Here is a 15071-nt window from a genome sequence, read left to right on the forward strand (position 1 = left end):
CAGAAATTGCAGGAAGCACAACAATGCATGAATAAGACATATTAGCAGAACAGTCCTTGAAGGGTGTAAATTCCCATACTTACCTTAATAAGTTTGTCTGTTCCAGACGTTAGCAACCACCCTCTGGTTGGATCAAAGTGTACATGGACAACATTGTGTTTACTGTTGTGGAAAGTGGCCGTGGGTGCACGCCTAGGGGGAAGAACCAGAACAAGGAAAGTGAACTGAAAGCAGCGTGAGTGGACAATTGACCAGGCTCTACTGGAAAGTCTCTGTGGCAGAATGAGAAATTCCTATTCTTAATGGTTTCAAGCATAGCAGCAGTGAAATGGCATCCACCTCAACTGCCTAAAAGTAAGCTGCTGAAAGAGAAAAAAAAACATGTGTGTGTGTTTGAGTGAGAGAGTGAGTTTTCTGTGTGGAGGGACTGTGAGATCAGCTACTTCTAATAATTCTCGTGTCAGAAGTGAATTGAGGATACAGTTATAATTTATTTAAAAACACAAACAATGTTTAAAACTTGGCATTATACTAGATTTCCTTTGTCCAGAAGCTGGCCACTTGGACTACCTCTGGTGTCACTATGAGAAGGTCCTCCATTGTGCAGGATGCATTGCAGTAAGTGGTCTATGGTTTGCTGTTCTCCACACTCGCATATTGTGAACTCCACTTTGTAGTCCCATTTCCTAAGATTGGCTCTACATCTCATGGCGCCAGAGCACAGTCTGTTCAGCACCTTCCAAGTTGCCTAGTCTTCTGTGTGCCCAGCAAGGAATTTCTCATCAAGTATCAGCAATGGATTGAGGTTTCAGGTTTTGGCCTGCCACTTTTGGACTCTCGCTTGCTGGGGTGTTCCTGCGAGTATCTCTGGGGATCTTAGGAAGCTGTTTTTTATTTAAGGTGTTAACATGCTGGCTGCTATCTGAACAGAGGATGGGCCAGAGATGTCACTGCCTTGGTCCTTTCATTACAGGCTCGTACTTCTAATAAATTCCTGTGTTCAGAATAATGTAGTATTTTTTTGTCCAGTTGGAGGATTGGGATTTCTGCTAGTAAATGAAGCAAGATCCCACAAGCTCTAACCATCCTTGCATTAGAATAATGATTGAAACACTAGAAATGTGATGCCTATTATCTAAATAGCTTAAAGCAGAGATAGGCCACCTGGCCCTGGAGAGACTGTCGATTGCAAATTCCTACAAGCCTGAGTCAGCATAGCCAGTTGCAAGAGAAGGATCCTGTTTGCCCATCTCTGGTTTAGAGCAAGCAGATTAAGCCTAGGCTTAGGGTTAAATACTTTTTAAAAACAACAACTAGGAAAGAATTCTGTTTACACAGAAAAGAATTCATGATGTAATGTTGCAATTATTTATCTTCCCTTCGATGTCCAAAGATCAAGACAGGCAAGCAACAAGGAAGGCCACCATGGGAGGGGACAAGAACAGGACAAACTACTTACTCCTCATCTGTTATTGATTCATAACAACTGTCACAGACTCTCACTTCAAATTCAAAGCCCATCAGGGGGATGCAGGACCGCTTTGAACTGCACTTGCCACACACAGCTTTCCCACACTTCCGGCAGTGGTGCTGAAATGATAAAAAGGAGGTAGGATTCAGCCAGGCATCTCTGTATAGCAGGCATGGGCAAACTTTGGTCCTACAGGTTCTTTGGACTTCAACTCCCACCATTCTTAACAGTTAGTAAGCTGGCTGGGATTTCTGGGAGTTGAAGTTCAAAATATCCGGACGGCTGAAGTTTGCCTATGCCTGCTATATAGCCTATCTAACAGAAGAAAAGTGTGCATCCTGGACATATATGTAACAGATTCCCCTTCCTCCATGGAGCCCTCTTAATGTAGATATAGAATTACACATCCATGCAAACAAGGAGCTGGCAAAATGGCATGTAACTCACCTCAAACAAATCAATTTCCATGCAGCCTCTATGCCAGTGCTTCTCAATATGGGGTCCCCAGATCTTTTTGGCCTACAACTCCCAGAAATCTCAGCCAGTTTACCAGCTGTTAGGATTTCTGGGAGTTTGAACGCCAAAAACATCTGGGGACCCCATATTGAGAAGCACTGCTCTATGCCCTGAGGTTAAGGCTACTAAGACTGAATGATTTCCCCACCTTTTTTTTAACAGAGGAGCAGAGGAACCCCTATAGCTAACACTAGGCTTCAATTATGCCCCATTATTTTAATAGTAATGTCAGCGCTCATCTGTCCACCTACTCTTTTACTATTTATACAGGTTACTTTTCTACACATTTAACACCTCTTGATGTCAGCTTCCTATGAGGAGAAAAAGTCTTGACTGGAATTAAGTATCACACTTACAGATGTGTAAACTGGAATTATGCATCTCTCACTGATCTGTATTCATGATATCTACATGACACTATTACCAAAATCGTAACTCCTACCAGGCCTATTTTATTGGCATCAGCTGCACAAAGAAAAGGAGATCCATTCTCTGGTTGTCAGGGCTCAAGTGGACAATGTTTCACACCCGTCCTGCCACTAAGCAAGGCCTGAGAGTTAGTAACAAGACCCTTGCATCAAGTCTTATGTCAGCTTTGTTTGCTAGAGTGAAGAATGTAACTATGTAAGTCATGTAGAATTCTGGCCATCGTATAAATGATTAGCACGAGGCAGGAAGCATAGTAAGACAAAGAGTTCCTATAACAAAATGCAGAATGGAGTGTTGGGGAAAATCTTCAATTTGCCAATTCTTTCTAAGTAGGGGCAAAAATTGGTCACCTTATCCTTAAGTTACTGAAAATGCCTAAAGGCCTCTGTTAGAATAACAACGTGGATGCACAAGGGAATGTGCAACCAAAAGGTACAGCTTGGATCATTCCTGATTATGGTTCTAGTCAATTGGGCCATACCCATTCACAAGTCACTTTGTCTCATCATCCTTCTATCAAGTGGTTCATGTCCCATCAATGCTCAGTCTTCTCTGACCACTGAGCTTGTTCAATTCACATACATTGTTTTCTAAAAGATCCCTCTCCCTCTTTTGGACATCTGTAATTTTAGACTCTGCCTCCCAGCTTTCAGATGTCTCCCTCTCAGGTGTAGATACTGCTGTTTTGATAGCATAAGGCTGCATCCTCAGATAAAGGGTTCACTCTTAACACACAGGCTATGGCTTTGAGTAAAAGAGAAGGCTAGGAATAGGCCACATACCTGCCTGAGACCTATTTTCTTGCTATCCCACATTTGTTTGAAGTTCCAGAAGAAGGGCTGGTCACACTTTTGACACGAGTCACTGTCCAACCATTCTGGTGTCTAGTGGAAGAAGGCGAGAGAAGAAATCCTTCAGTGGAGCTACAAGACCCCTCTATGTACATAATCAAAATAGCAAGCAGGATTTACTACTATCTTCACTAGAGTTCTGCCAATGCTTTGCTCCAGCCTGGCCCCATTCACACTGTATATCAAAAACATTCAAAATTCTGCATTATGATAAGCTATGCTCATCAGGAACTTGCATTTGCTATGGTGCACACAGCCCCGAGCAAACTTCATCGTTCAGGTACCCTCCAGATGTATGGGACTGCAACTTATGTCAGCTGTAGCCAGCACGGCAATGATGAGGGACACTGGAAGTATGGTTCTGAATATTCAGAGGACACCATAGATCTCAACCTGTTGGTCCCCTGGTGTTTCGGCCTACAACTCCCAGAAATCCCAGCCAGTTTACCAGCTGTTAGGATTTCTGTGAGTTGAAAGCCTAAACATTTGGGGACCCACAGGTTGAGAACCACTGCCATAGATTGTGAAAAGCTGGGCCAGATATTACAAAGTAAGCAGGCACTCCACAATCTTGCCATCAACATGATCTGGGAACAAAGCGACTGGAAAAGTAGCCCAGGCATTTTCAAATATCTAGACCAACGATGAGCAATATTGGGGCCTCCACATCTTGTTGAACTCCGTCCTCATCACCCACTATAATGGCCATGCATCAGCCATGTCCACTTTTTTGGGGGGAGGGGCTAAAGCAACATTCTCACCCCCACCAATTCTGTTTCAGTTCTCTCACCCCAAAGTGGACTTCTCCTCATATGAGTAGATGGTTCCTGAACACTTAGAACAGACTTTGGAGGCATGGGGACGGGGGACAGACAGAAGAGAGGGATCCCTGACAATAACTGGACAACCCCGTTGGATGTAACTGCTGAGCTGAATATGCAGAGGTGCACGAGAGATCTCCTGTTCCTGCATATGCTCAACTCTAGGCATGCAATTAAGACAAGGACCTACACGGATTTCTTCTCTGAATTCAGACGCAAATTCTAAGGCAGGTAGCAAATCTCTTGCAGACTAAATTAAAGTTCTTGTGCCTGTGCAACTGTCTACAATATTTTTTCTGCCCAATTGGGGTCCCAATTCTACTTGTATGATGTCTTGTAGCAACAAGAACAGACTTTAACTCCACACTGGAATGACATACACAACTCAGCAGGAACATGATCATTGACAATACCAAACTCTATCCAAGGAAAGGAGATAAGAGGAGGGTGGAAGTGATATTAAAGTTTTATTTTTATATTGAAAATGACAGAACTATCAATCACTTAGCAATTACTTTTCAGCTGATGGTTAAGGGTGCTTTACTTTCATTTGTCAAGCAAAAAGCTTGGGTCTGTAGTCACATGCAACTCACCATCACAGTCATTTTCTAGAGGAAAGTCTGCTAGGAGTGATTTCTCAATTGACAGATAATTGGTTCTACTGTTTGCTGAAGGAATGTTTTAAAACTTATTTTTAAATCAATGTCACTCAACATCTCCCCTGCCTCAGTTTCAAACAAGGTTGCATTCAGAGTAAATTGAGCCAAAGTTCTGCTAACAAATCCATGTTGAGCAACACAGGGATAAACACCGAGCAATAAATACCGAAGATTTGCAAAGCGTGTATGTTGATTGGTAGGAAACATTTGCATCGTTCTAGGCCAAGAGAGCAGGGGAATTTCCTACATGCCAATGAGCTCCCTAGCACTGTAAAATTGCCTGAACCAAATTCATAGCATGACATCTGTCCCATTAGCTCCCTTGCTCAAAACTCATCTGAAAGTAATGATGGAGGTTTACAAAATTCTCTATGATATTGAGAAAGCTAGGAGTTTTTTCTTCTTCTTTCTGTCCTGTGTTTTTGTCCCTAACCTAATGTATGAAGGGTTTTTTTTTCTTTTCTTTTCTGGAACTAGAATTTAGAAAGAACCAGATAAATAGATTGGTGGGAGATTCAGAAGTGATAAAAGAAGTATATTCAGTAAATAATTAACTTGTGGAATTTGGTGCCATAACAGAGGGCTGTTTATTCAATGTGTTTGTTTTTTGGGAAGGGGCATTAAAGCAGTGTGTTGCTGAAGGCTTGGATAGCAGATTCACTGGGTTGCTGTGAATTTTCTGGGCTGTATGGCGGTTCCTTTTCTCCCTCCAATGTCCCACATAATAATTGAGTGATCCAAACATCTATGGCAGGCATCCTCAGAGGTTGTGAGGAACATGGGAAACTAAGTAAGTGAGATTTATATATCTCTGAAAGGTCCAGGGTGGGAGAAAGAATTCTTGTCTGTTGGAGGTAGTTGTGAATGTTGCAATTAATCACCTTGATTAGCACTGAAAAGCCTTGCAGCTTCAAAGCCTGGCTGATTCTTGCCTGGGGAAATCCTTTGTTGGGAGGTGTTAGCTGGCTCTGATTGATTCAGGGCCAGCTAATTCCTCTCTTTTCTGGTGTTGTTCATTATTTACTGTCCTGATGTTAGAGTTTTTTTTAATACTGGTAGCCAGATTTTGTTCATTATCATGGTTTCTTCCTTTCTGTTGAAATTGTCCAGTAAATAAAGGCAGGAATCAGCCAGGCTTTGAAGCTGCAAGGCTTTTCAATGCTAATCAAGGTGATTAATTGCAGCATTCACAACTGCCTCCAACAGACAAGAGTTCTTTCTCCCACCCTGGACCTTCCACAGATATATAAACCTTACTGACGTAGTTTCTAATATACCTCACAACCTCTGAGAATGCCTGCCATAGATATGGGTGAAACGTTAGGAGAGAATGCTTCTGGAACATGGCCATACAGCCCAGAAAACTCACTGCAACCCAGACATTAAAACAAATCTGGAGGAAATAAGGAATTGTATTCTAGATCAGTTAAAATATTAGCCAAAGTAAAAAAGAGAACAGCTTTGCTTGAAATTTCTTCTCATTGCAAAAAAATGACAGTTCCTTTGTTTGGCATTGCAACCAATAACACAAAACCTTCTAGCAATACTGAAATATGGATTTGCATTTAAACAGGCAAGCCCAATAGAATAAAATATCACATGAATCTAATTGTGTGGTGAAATTCTAAGACAGCCCCTTCGGAAGACTGGCTTTTCACAGGTTATTTAAAATATTTAGTTTAACAAGTTGAAATTTCCCTGACCAGATTAAAGGGGAAGAACTGAATACAGACCTCCTGCCTTTCAACATCCATATTCCAGACCACAATTCCACCATCTGCTCCACAGGAGATAAGTTGTCGCGTGTGATGAGAATAGGAGAGCGCTTGGACTTTATCACTGTAGAAGACACAAATAGTAAAAGACACCAAGAAAAGACTTGTGAGCAGAGTCAGAAATCTAAACATCCCTGTTAGACATTTGCTTGGAATGGAGAAGTTTCTACAAGGGAAGATTCCACAGATTTTGTCAAACACAGGACAGAATTAAGTTGTCGTCAAAAACTATGCTATGTTTGGGAGGTGGGCAGGGAAGAGGACCCTCCTCCATAATCTGCTCACTTCTGTACACAGGGACACATTGGCATAGTCCATATTGCCTTAGTCCAAAAGTATCTGATGACCCTGTTCAACACCTGTTGGAGCTTCTCGGAGAAGTTGTTTCAGATTGTCTGGCAGCACCAAATATGAGAATGCTGTTTTGAGGAGCTAGAAGTGTATCCACATCGCACAACTAAAGCAGTTCAATATCAATTTAATTACTGTGGTAATTATACTGTGGGGAATAAATGTAATCAATCAACCAATTGATCACAAAGAACCTTGGGAATTGCAGTCTGATAGTATACTCTGAATTTTCTAGTGCACGTCCTTGAACAACAGCAGTAGCTCTTCCAGGCAGAGTGCCTTACAAAACCATAAATCACAGAATTCCACAGGAGGGAGCCAAGACAATTAAAGCGGAATCAATATGCTATCATGACTGATATATAATGTGTACTCCCACTCATTATAGATCTACTAACCCTTGAAGTTTAAAAAAATGTTTTTAAAGAATTAAATTCTATGCTGGGCAGCAAATTTGGTGCTGATTAAACAAAAGTTGGGCAGAATCGGACATACAATTCTTGCGACTGTGCAATGGTCTACAAATATTTTTTTCTGTCCAATTAGTTCCCCATATAGCTCTTAGTTCATACAAGGTGTATTTCAGAGTGTTTATTTATTTAGCACGCTCATAAGTGATTCTAGAGGACTCTTTATGAAGACAGAAATAGCATAAACTGATTTTAGTGTTTATGTTTATTTATAGTTTATTTTATGTTTCGGTATTGATTGTTTGCCATATATAAGTTGTGCTCTGCCCTGAGTCCCCTTTGGGCATATAAATGTTTTAAATAAAGAAATAAATAATGTTAGGTTATAGATACTGATTAACCTGACATAATCCAATTTGTTTTATGACCAAGGTGCTATGTGAAATCAGAACTCATGAGCCAATGTTCAATATAATTCTCAATATAAACCTTTGGAATAGGATCTATCTCACCTTCCTTTTTCCAAAAACAAGAGCTGGGAATAGCCATGAGCTTGTGCTACTCAAGGGATAGTTTGAGAAAGTGTCATGGACGGGAGTCTGCTCCATATGTGCCTGTTTAAGTGACAGGATACTTTAATAAATAAATTTATTTCTAGCAACCAGATCACAGAGCGTTGATGTAAGTTATTTCTGAATTACATTCATTTTGAAAATGTTAGTTGAACTATAACTCTTAAAAATAATGCCTTCAGGTCACTTCGAACTTATGGAGACCCTGTCAAAGGGTTTTCGTGGGAAGATTTATTGGGGGGGGGGGCGGTGCCTTTGCTTTCATCTGAGGCTCAGAGAGTGTTATTTACCTAAGATTAGATTGTGGGTTTCTATGGCTAAGTAGAAATGCAAACCCTAGTCACCAGAATTGCAGCCCAGTATTCAGACCACAAACACCACACTTGTTCCTTTAACGTGTGTGCTTTCAAGTTAGCCGTCAACTTATGGTGACCCTATGAATTTTATAGTATTTTCTTATGTAAGGAATACTCAGAGGTGGTATTGCCAGTTTCTTACTCTGAAGTAGAGGTTACAATACCGAGCATTTATGGGTGGTTCCCATTCAAGTACTAACCCTGACCCTGCTTCTCCTCCAAGATCAGATGGGATCTAGCGCCTTTAGGGTTTGATTTGGCGCTTTCCCACAAATTAAATATAGCACATGTATTTATTTGGTTGTGGGAATTGTACTTAGGGGGAGTCATTTGAGAGAAATACTGTACTTATGTCCTTGTAGTTCAATGGCGGTTCCTTTTCTCCCTCCAATGTCCCACATAATAATTGAGTGATCCGAACTGCCTGAAAATAAGACTCGCTGCACCGGATCCCAGCAGAGGGCACTGATTCCACCTGGAAAATATTAGGACAGGAAAAAAGGATGAGAAAGCAGAAGGGGGGCATCATATCAAGACACAGAAACTCACATAAACTGTAAGAGCATCCCCAAAGACTTAAGAGTTGATCTGCCTTTCCTATAAAATGGCAACAGCTTGGCAATTGGACAAGCAAAAAGCATGAAAGAAAATGCATAAGATCACGCTAAACGTTTGGAAGGTGATCCCAAAATCGCACTGGAGGACTAGAGAGGTCTTCTCTTTAAGTCCTCCAACTTGACTCTGTGGCTAACTTCATCCTTCCTTTGGCATAATATTCTCCAGCCAACTTCCACTTTGATTTGACTTGACATAACGTTTTACATCTCCGAATCTGGATAGAAGTGAGTCAGTGTGGAACATTTCAGATTAATCTCAAAGTAAGACCCAACTGAATACTCACAATGAAAAAGCAGACACAAAAACTAAAAGGTTAAGCCAAATTCCCACCAGTCCTTGGTGACTCAGTTGCTGTGAGTTTTTGTTGTTATTGTCCTCTATTTCCACACCACTTCCCATATTTAATAATATCTCAAAGTAGTATACCACTGCAGGGTAATGAATGGAATGCATGAATCCACAGTCTGTCATTTTCTATAGCCAGGTTCAAAGTCCAAATGCAAAGGAAAATCAACTTCACAAATATTTAAGTGAGGCTTAAATTCTTCCTAAGGTATTCCAACGTCAGTAATTGCCAACACCAGAAGTTCAAACTTCCAAACCCCTTTACTCACCTTTCCAAAATCTGTTGTATTTTGTTTGTTTTTGGACTACAACTCCAGTAACAGAAACTGATATAACACCTTCACCTCCACAAATATACCTTGCTACTGCCATACAGGCAAAGGTTTAACTTGTCTGTTCTCCAGATGACAAATGTGGGTTTGGAGCAAAGTTATGAGTAAGGAGCATTCTAATAGTCAGAAACTATATTTTTGAATTACTGCTCAATCTGTGTTCTGGTATGATATTAAAAAATATTCTTTGGAGGAGAAGATCTGAAAGGATTTTCACAATATCCTGGGCTCCAAGGTGCAACTTTTGCATGGCACATAAAACCCCTTTCATTTTCCCACATATTGTTCTAGTTATACTGGTCATGTACAACAATCCTAAATGGCTCATATTTGCTTCAAATCTTACCTGTATGACCTCTAAATGTTGTTATCAGATTGCTATTTTCTTGCTCCAGTTTAAGGATAGTCACTTGCCCAGAAAGATCACCAATAAAAACATGTCGTGTCTCCACATCAAATCTGGTAAGGAAGGGCTTAGGAAATCTTCACAACATTCAAGAATCTTACTCAGACTGTAATATGCCTGGATATAACTCTTTTTGAATGTCTTTATGCAGCAAAACATCTGAAAATGCATTATTAACTTCAGGACTGCTGGAAAGAGGTAGTCTCATACTTGGACCTCATGTTACCCATTTCCCAACAATTCATTATTCCTCACTATTCCTTTCCACCCATATGTTTCTGCATTAAAGAAACACTTTATATAATAGAAAATGGTAGCCTCTCATATGAGAAAACCATGCCAAGAAGCAAGAAAATCACATTCAAAGCACCCCCAACAGATGGCCATCCAGCCTCTGTTTAAAAGCCTCCAAAGAAGGAGCCTCCACCACACTCTGGGGGAGAGAGTTCCATTGCCAAACAGCTCTCACAGTGAGGAAGTTCTTCCTGATGTTCAGGTGGAATCTCCTTTCCTGTAGTTTGAAGCCGTTGTTCCGCGTCCTAGTCTGCAGGGCAGCAGAAAACAAGCTCGCTTCCTCCTCCCTATGATTTCCCCTCACATATTTATACATGGCTATCATGTCTCCCCTCAGCCTTCTCTTCTGCAGGCTAAACATGCCCAGCTCTTTAAGCCGCTCCTCATAGGGCTTGTTCTCCAGACCCCTGATCATTTTAGTCACCCTCCTCTGGACACATTCCAGTTTGTCAACATCTCCCCAGCATTTTACTTACTCAGCCACCATGTTCTGAAACAAACTGTAAAACAAGGGGAAAAGGGGAAAAGGGAACTAGAACCAACACTAATGCTATGATTTTTGCAAAGGATACTGTAATCCACACGCCCCAGCGCTGATCCTGTAGCTCCCGAGGCGCTGCCCACTCTCTGAGCAATGCCAAGTGAAGTGCTTATCCTGCCCTATGCTCAGGAGCCACTCCATTTCCAGGACAAATAGGACCATCATAACCCTACTTTGGTGAGCTGGGGGGGGGGGGGGGGGGGGAAATGACATTATGAAAACGTTAGTATTTCACACAAGGCTTTCTACATCTCTTTTCTTTGTTTCTTTTTCCTCTTGCTATAAAAAGCAATTATGCTGCTTGCAAATTACCTTGTGTCTGTGTTATTTTCATGTATGCCTTAAAGATGCCCAAGCGAACTGAGTACTGCCAGTAATGTATATACAGGATGAGGCCAGGCACACCTGTGACCCAAATGGCAAGGAGGGGAAATGGGTGCAACTCCAATGCAAAGCGGGTCAGCCAAGCAGAAGGCAGGGAATACAATCATGTCGCCAGGACAAGATTAACAAGTATGAGGTCCTTGATGCCAGAAAATATGACAGAAAGTAACAAAGATCAAAAAAGAAGTGAGCCTTGCTTTCAGTCCTCAATGCACTACCCTTAACTCTCTACTACAGTCTCACATTGAGAGAAGATGCCATGTGCCATCCATTCCTACTATTGAGATTTCAGCATTTCCAATATAAGGTACATTATTCTATTATTCCTCCCTCCCTCCTTATTCCCTCCTTCCCCCCTTCCCCCCTTCCTTCCTTCCTTCCTTCCTTCCTTCCTTCCTTCCTTCCTTCCTTGCTTCCTTCCCCTCTCAGAGATTCACAAAGTGGAGCTGGCCTTTCTATCTATATTATAATATAGTATAATGTACTGGCAGTGTATTATATATATTGTGGTATAATATTATAATTGTATATTATATAAAAAGGTAAAGGTAAAGGTTTCCCCTGACGTTAAGTCCAGTCGTGACCGACTCTGGGGGTTGGTGCTCATCTCCATTTCTAAGCCGAAGAGCCGGCGTTGTCCATAGACACCTCCAAGGTCATGTGGCCGGCATGACTACATGGAGTGCCGTTACCTTCCCGTCGGAGCGGTACCTATTGATCTACTCACATTTGCATGTTTTCAAACTGCTAGGTTGGCAGGAGCTGGGGCTAACAGCGGGCGCTCATTCCGCTCCCAGGATTTGAACCTGGCACCTTTCGGTCCGCAAGTTCAGCAGCTCAGCGCTTTAACACACTGTGCCACCAGAGGCCCCCTGTATATTATATATTACATATAATATTACTAGTAATATTGCGGTATAATGTGTTATTATTGATGTAAATGTGGATTTGTTTTTGGGACTTGGGGGGGGGGGTTGGTTATTTTTGTCTTTGCTCAACTTCTCATGGCATTTAATATTTGCCGATATCTGTTGTAAACCTTGGGAAGATAGGGAAGGATATAAATAAAGTTTTATTATTATTATTATTATTATCATCATCATCATCATAATCATCATCATTATTATAGCTCTCTTTGCTCTATGGAAGAAACTGTAGTTTCGGTTTAGACAATGCCTTCTTTTAACCATCTGACTCTTGTAGTCAGCATCCAAGTAATGAGTACAATCTGTAACTAAGCTTTTGTTCTGCTATCATCTCATGTCACTGCAGAGCATTAATACGATTCATGCCATCTTGGGACATAGAGAATCACCCCATTTTGGAACATCGTGCTTTTGGATTTCTTATTCTCATGCTGTGACCGAAGAACTGGAAATTTACAAGCTAGGAGTAAACAGGCAAATTGCAGTAGTAGCAACATCAACAAGGGCGAGCCAAGCATAAGTGTTCTGGTGAGGCAAAGAAGAGCCTAGGGAAGTGTTTCGTAACCAAGCTTTTGGACTATAGCTCCCATTGCTCACAGTCAGCAGAACCCTAGAAATAGGAAGGATAGGAGTTGTAGTCCACTACACCCAGTTATGAATCCAAAGGCTGAAGAAGGCCATAACCAGGAATTCCAACAGAAAAGGAAAAATAACAATGAGCTTATGTCAGTGGTTCTCAACCTGTGGGTCCCCAGATGTTTTTGCCTCCTACTCCCAGAAATCCTAAAGGCTGGTAACCTGACTGAGATTTCTGGGAGTTGTAAGCCAAAACACCTGGGGACCCACAGGTTGAGAACCACTGGCTTATTTGGAAAGGAGGCTTTGGGGTGTGAAAACTGCCTCTATGTCTTGCCTTTTAAGATGTACCGCATTGCTAAGGACCTCTCTGTGAAACATGCAGAATTTACCATGGAGCACCACTACACAAAGTGATCCTCTTTGGACTGGTGCCAGATTATAAGCTATCAGCTGATGGTTCATGGGGAGTTCCAGAAATGAAAGAGACTGTTGTTGTCAGCGGGTATAAATACGGTACTGGTCCTTGGCAAATTTGAAAAATTTGCCAGGGATCCGTACCATATATGTCTCCATTGAGAATTTAAAAACGATTTTTACAACAGAAGAAAATTCTTGATGAAACAATGTGATTTTTGGTCTCGTCTTAAACAGACCCACTGAATCCATGGAAATGTACATATATACCAACTCATCAAACTTTCATTGATTCAATCAGTCTACTCTGGCTGAGACAAAAAAGCTTTGAGCAAACAAGAACCACAGATCTAGCAAATTACCTCTCAAATTATTCACCTTATGGCAAACGTGTCATATAGAGATGTTAGAAATGCTTGCACCACTATTTGTTTTACAATAGAATTTTAATATTCAGTATTTCAAGACCGAGTGCATTTGTCAGAAACCTAGGCCCCTGGGGAAAAAACCTGAACTAATATTTACCAATCAAAGCAATGACAGATGGAACAAAACCAGAAATTTAATTGCCTTACTCTAACAGGAATTCACTATTACTACTGAAAAATGGAACAAGAGGACCTCTCCATGGCCGGAGTTGAGCATCCCCTCCAGATGCCAGAGATTATCTTTGTCTGTGTATTGTATGTCGTTGCTGTTCACTGTGTAATAGGCATCCAATATTTGCCTTATATGTGTATACTATAATCCGCTTTGAGTCCCTCCGGGGAGACAAAGCGGAATATAAATAAAGTGTATTATTGTTGTTGTTGCCTGAAATGCATCTGAGCAACAAATATTTTTTTCATGTATTTTAAATTTGCCAGTTTTCCTCAAAAGTGTGAGAATATATGTGCCTCTTGACTGTTTAAAATTTTGTACACATGGGATATTTGCTCATTGTGACAAATACATTTCCAAACAAGGCATTAGATTTGTTCTATAAATAAACTTCAAGACAAGTTACTAAAGAAATCACAGTCTGGGAGTTTGATGCTTCATTTAGTATTTACTTAATATTCTTAACTGAAGCCTTGTGGAAAAAAGCAAAGTTCTTCTTTAAAAGGGGTTTCATTTCAATAATTTTGCATAAGAGAAGCCAAATTATTTCATAATCTGTCTCCCATTCCAGAGGATAAGTACAGAAATTATTGTTTTGTGGCACAAGTTTTTGTTTTTTGGGGTGGGGCAGGATATGCAAAAACATCCTATACTTGTGATCATGCCAAAAAATTAGTCTCAGATCTGCCAGAGATTATAAAAGGGCAGACTGAAAAATCAGTATTGTACTGGTTTTCTAAACTCATAGTTAAAAAATAAAATCCAAAATTGAAAAAAAACTACAAATATTGACTGCATTTCTTACCCTGGTAACTTTTAACTGGTGTCATCTTGTTGTAATCTTCTGATAAAATAAATTCCTGGAAAATAACAAAGTAGCCACTTTAGAATGTACGACTTATCTAACAATTAGTTTGCAATGCAACATTTCTTGTTAAAATCCAAGAATTTATCATTTTGGCAATAGTTTGGAATTTCAGTCTTGTCCGTGGCATGTTCTATGCATCAGCCCCAGTCACCTGACCAGTGACATTACAGAGCCATATGTCCCAGTCAAGGAGGCAGGAAACCCTGACTCTTTCTACTACGTCTCTCTGCATTCTGCAAGATCTAGAGCAGTGGTTCTCAACCAGTGGGTCCTAACTGACTGGGATTTCTGGGAGTTATAGGCCAAAACACCTGGGGACCCACAGGTTGAGAAACACTGCTCAAGAGGAATCAGAGTAGGGCTGTAATCTATTGCTTTTCCAAGCAATTTTGGTACAGGAGGCTACCGGGAAAGGAGGGCGGGGGGGGGGGGGGGATGTTGTTGGCTAGCTGGCAAGAATGGGCCAATGGGAAATGGGAAAACAGAATCCAATGAGAATATTTTTTAAATGTTCCAACTCTGATTCAGAACATTTTTCATCTTCTCCTTCCTA

At 40.9% G+C, this 15071-nt stretch overlaps 1 protein-coding gene across 2 annotated transcripts in view; it reads right to left on the bottom strand.

The window, feature by feature from the left end:
- The window catches only part of wdfy2 (WD repeat and FYVE domain containing 2), a 62799-nt gene that overhangs the window by 1438 nt on the left and 46290 nt on the right, over positions 1-15071 (bottom strand). For both annotated transcript variants that reach the window (XM_003215330.4, XM_062984520.1), the window contains 8 exons: positions 14456-14510; positions 10779-10929; positions 9853-9965; positions 8560-8686; positions 6481-6586; positions 3199-3300; positions 1460-1590; positions 84-192 (listed from right to left, as the gene is read on the bottom strand). In XM_003215330.4, coding sequence (XP_003215378.1) covers positions 84-192; positions 1460-1590; positions 3199-3300; positions 6481-6586; positions 8560-8686; positions 9853-9965; positions 10779-10929; positions 14456-14510 — 894 coding nt within the window. The remainder of the gene's footprint in view (positions 1-83; positions 193-1459; positions 1591-3198; positions 3301-6480; positions 6587-8559; positions 8687-9852; positions 9966-10778; positions 10930-14455; positions 14511-15071) is intronic.

This window comes from Anolis carolinensis, chromosome 1 (assembly GCF_035594765.1).
Source record: "Anolis carolinensis isolate JA03-04 chromosome 1, rAnoCar3.1.pri, whole genome shotgun sequence".
Lineage (NCBI taxonomy): Eukaryota > Metazoa > Chordata > Lepidosauria > Squamata > Dactyloidae > Anolis > Anolis carolinensis.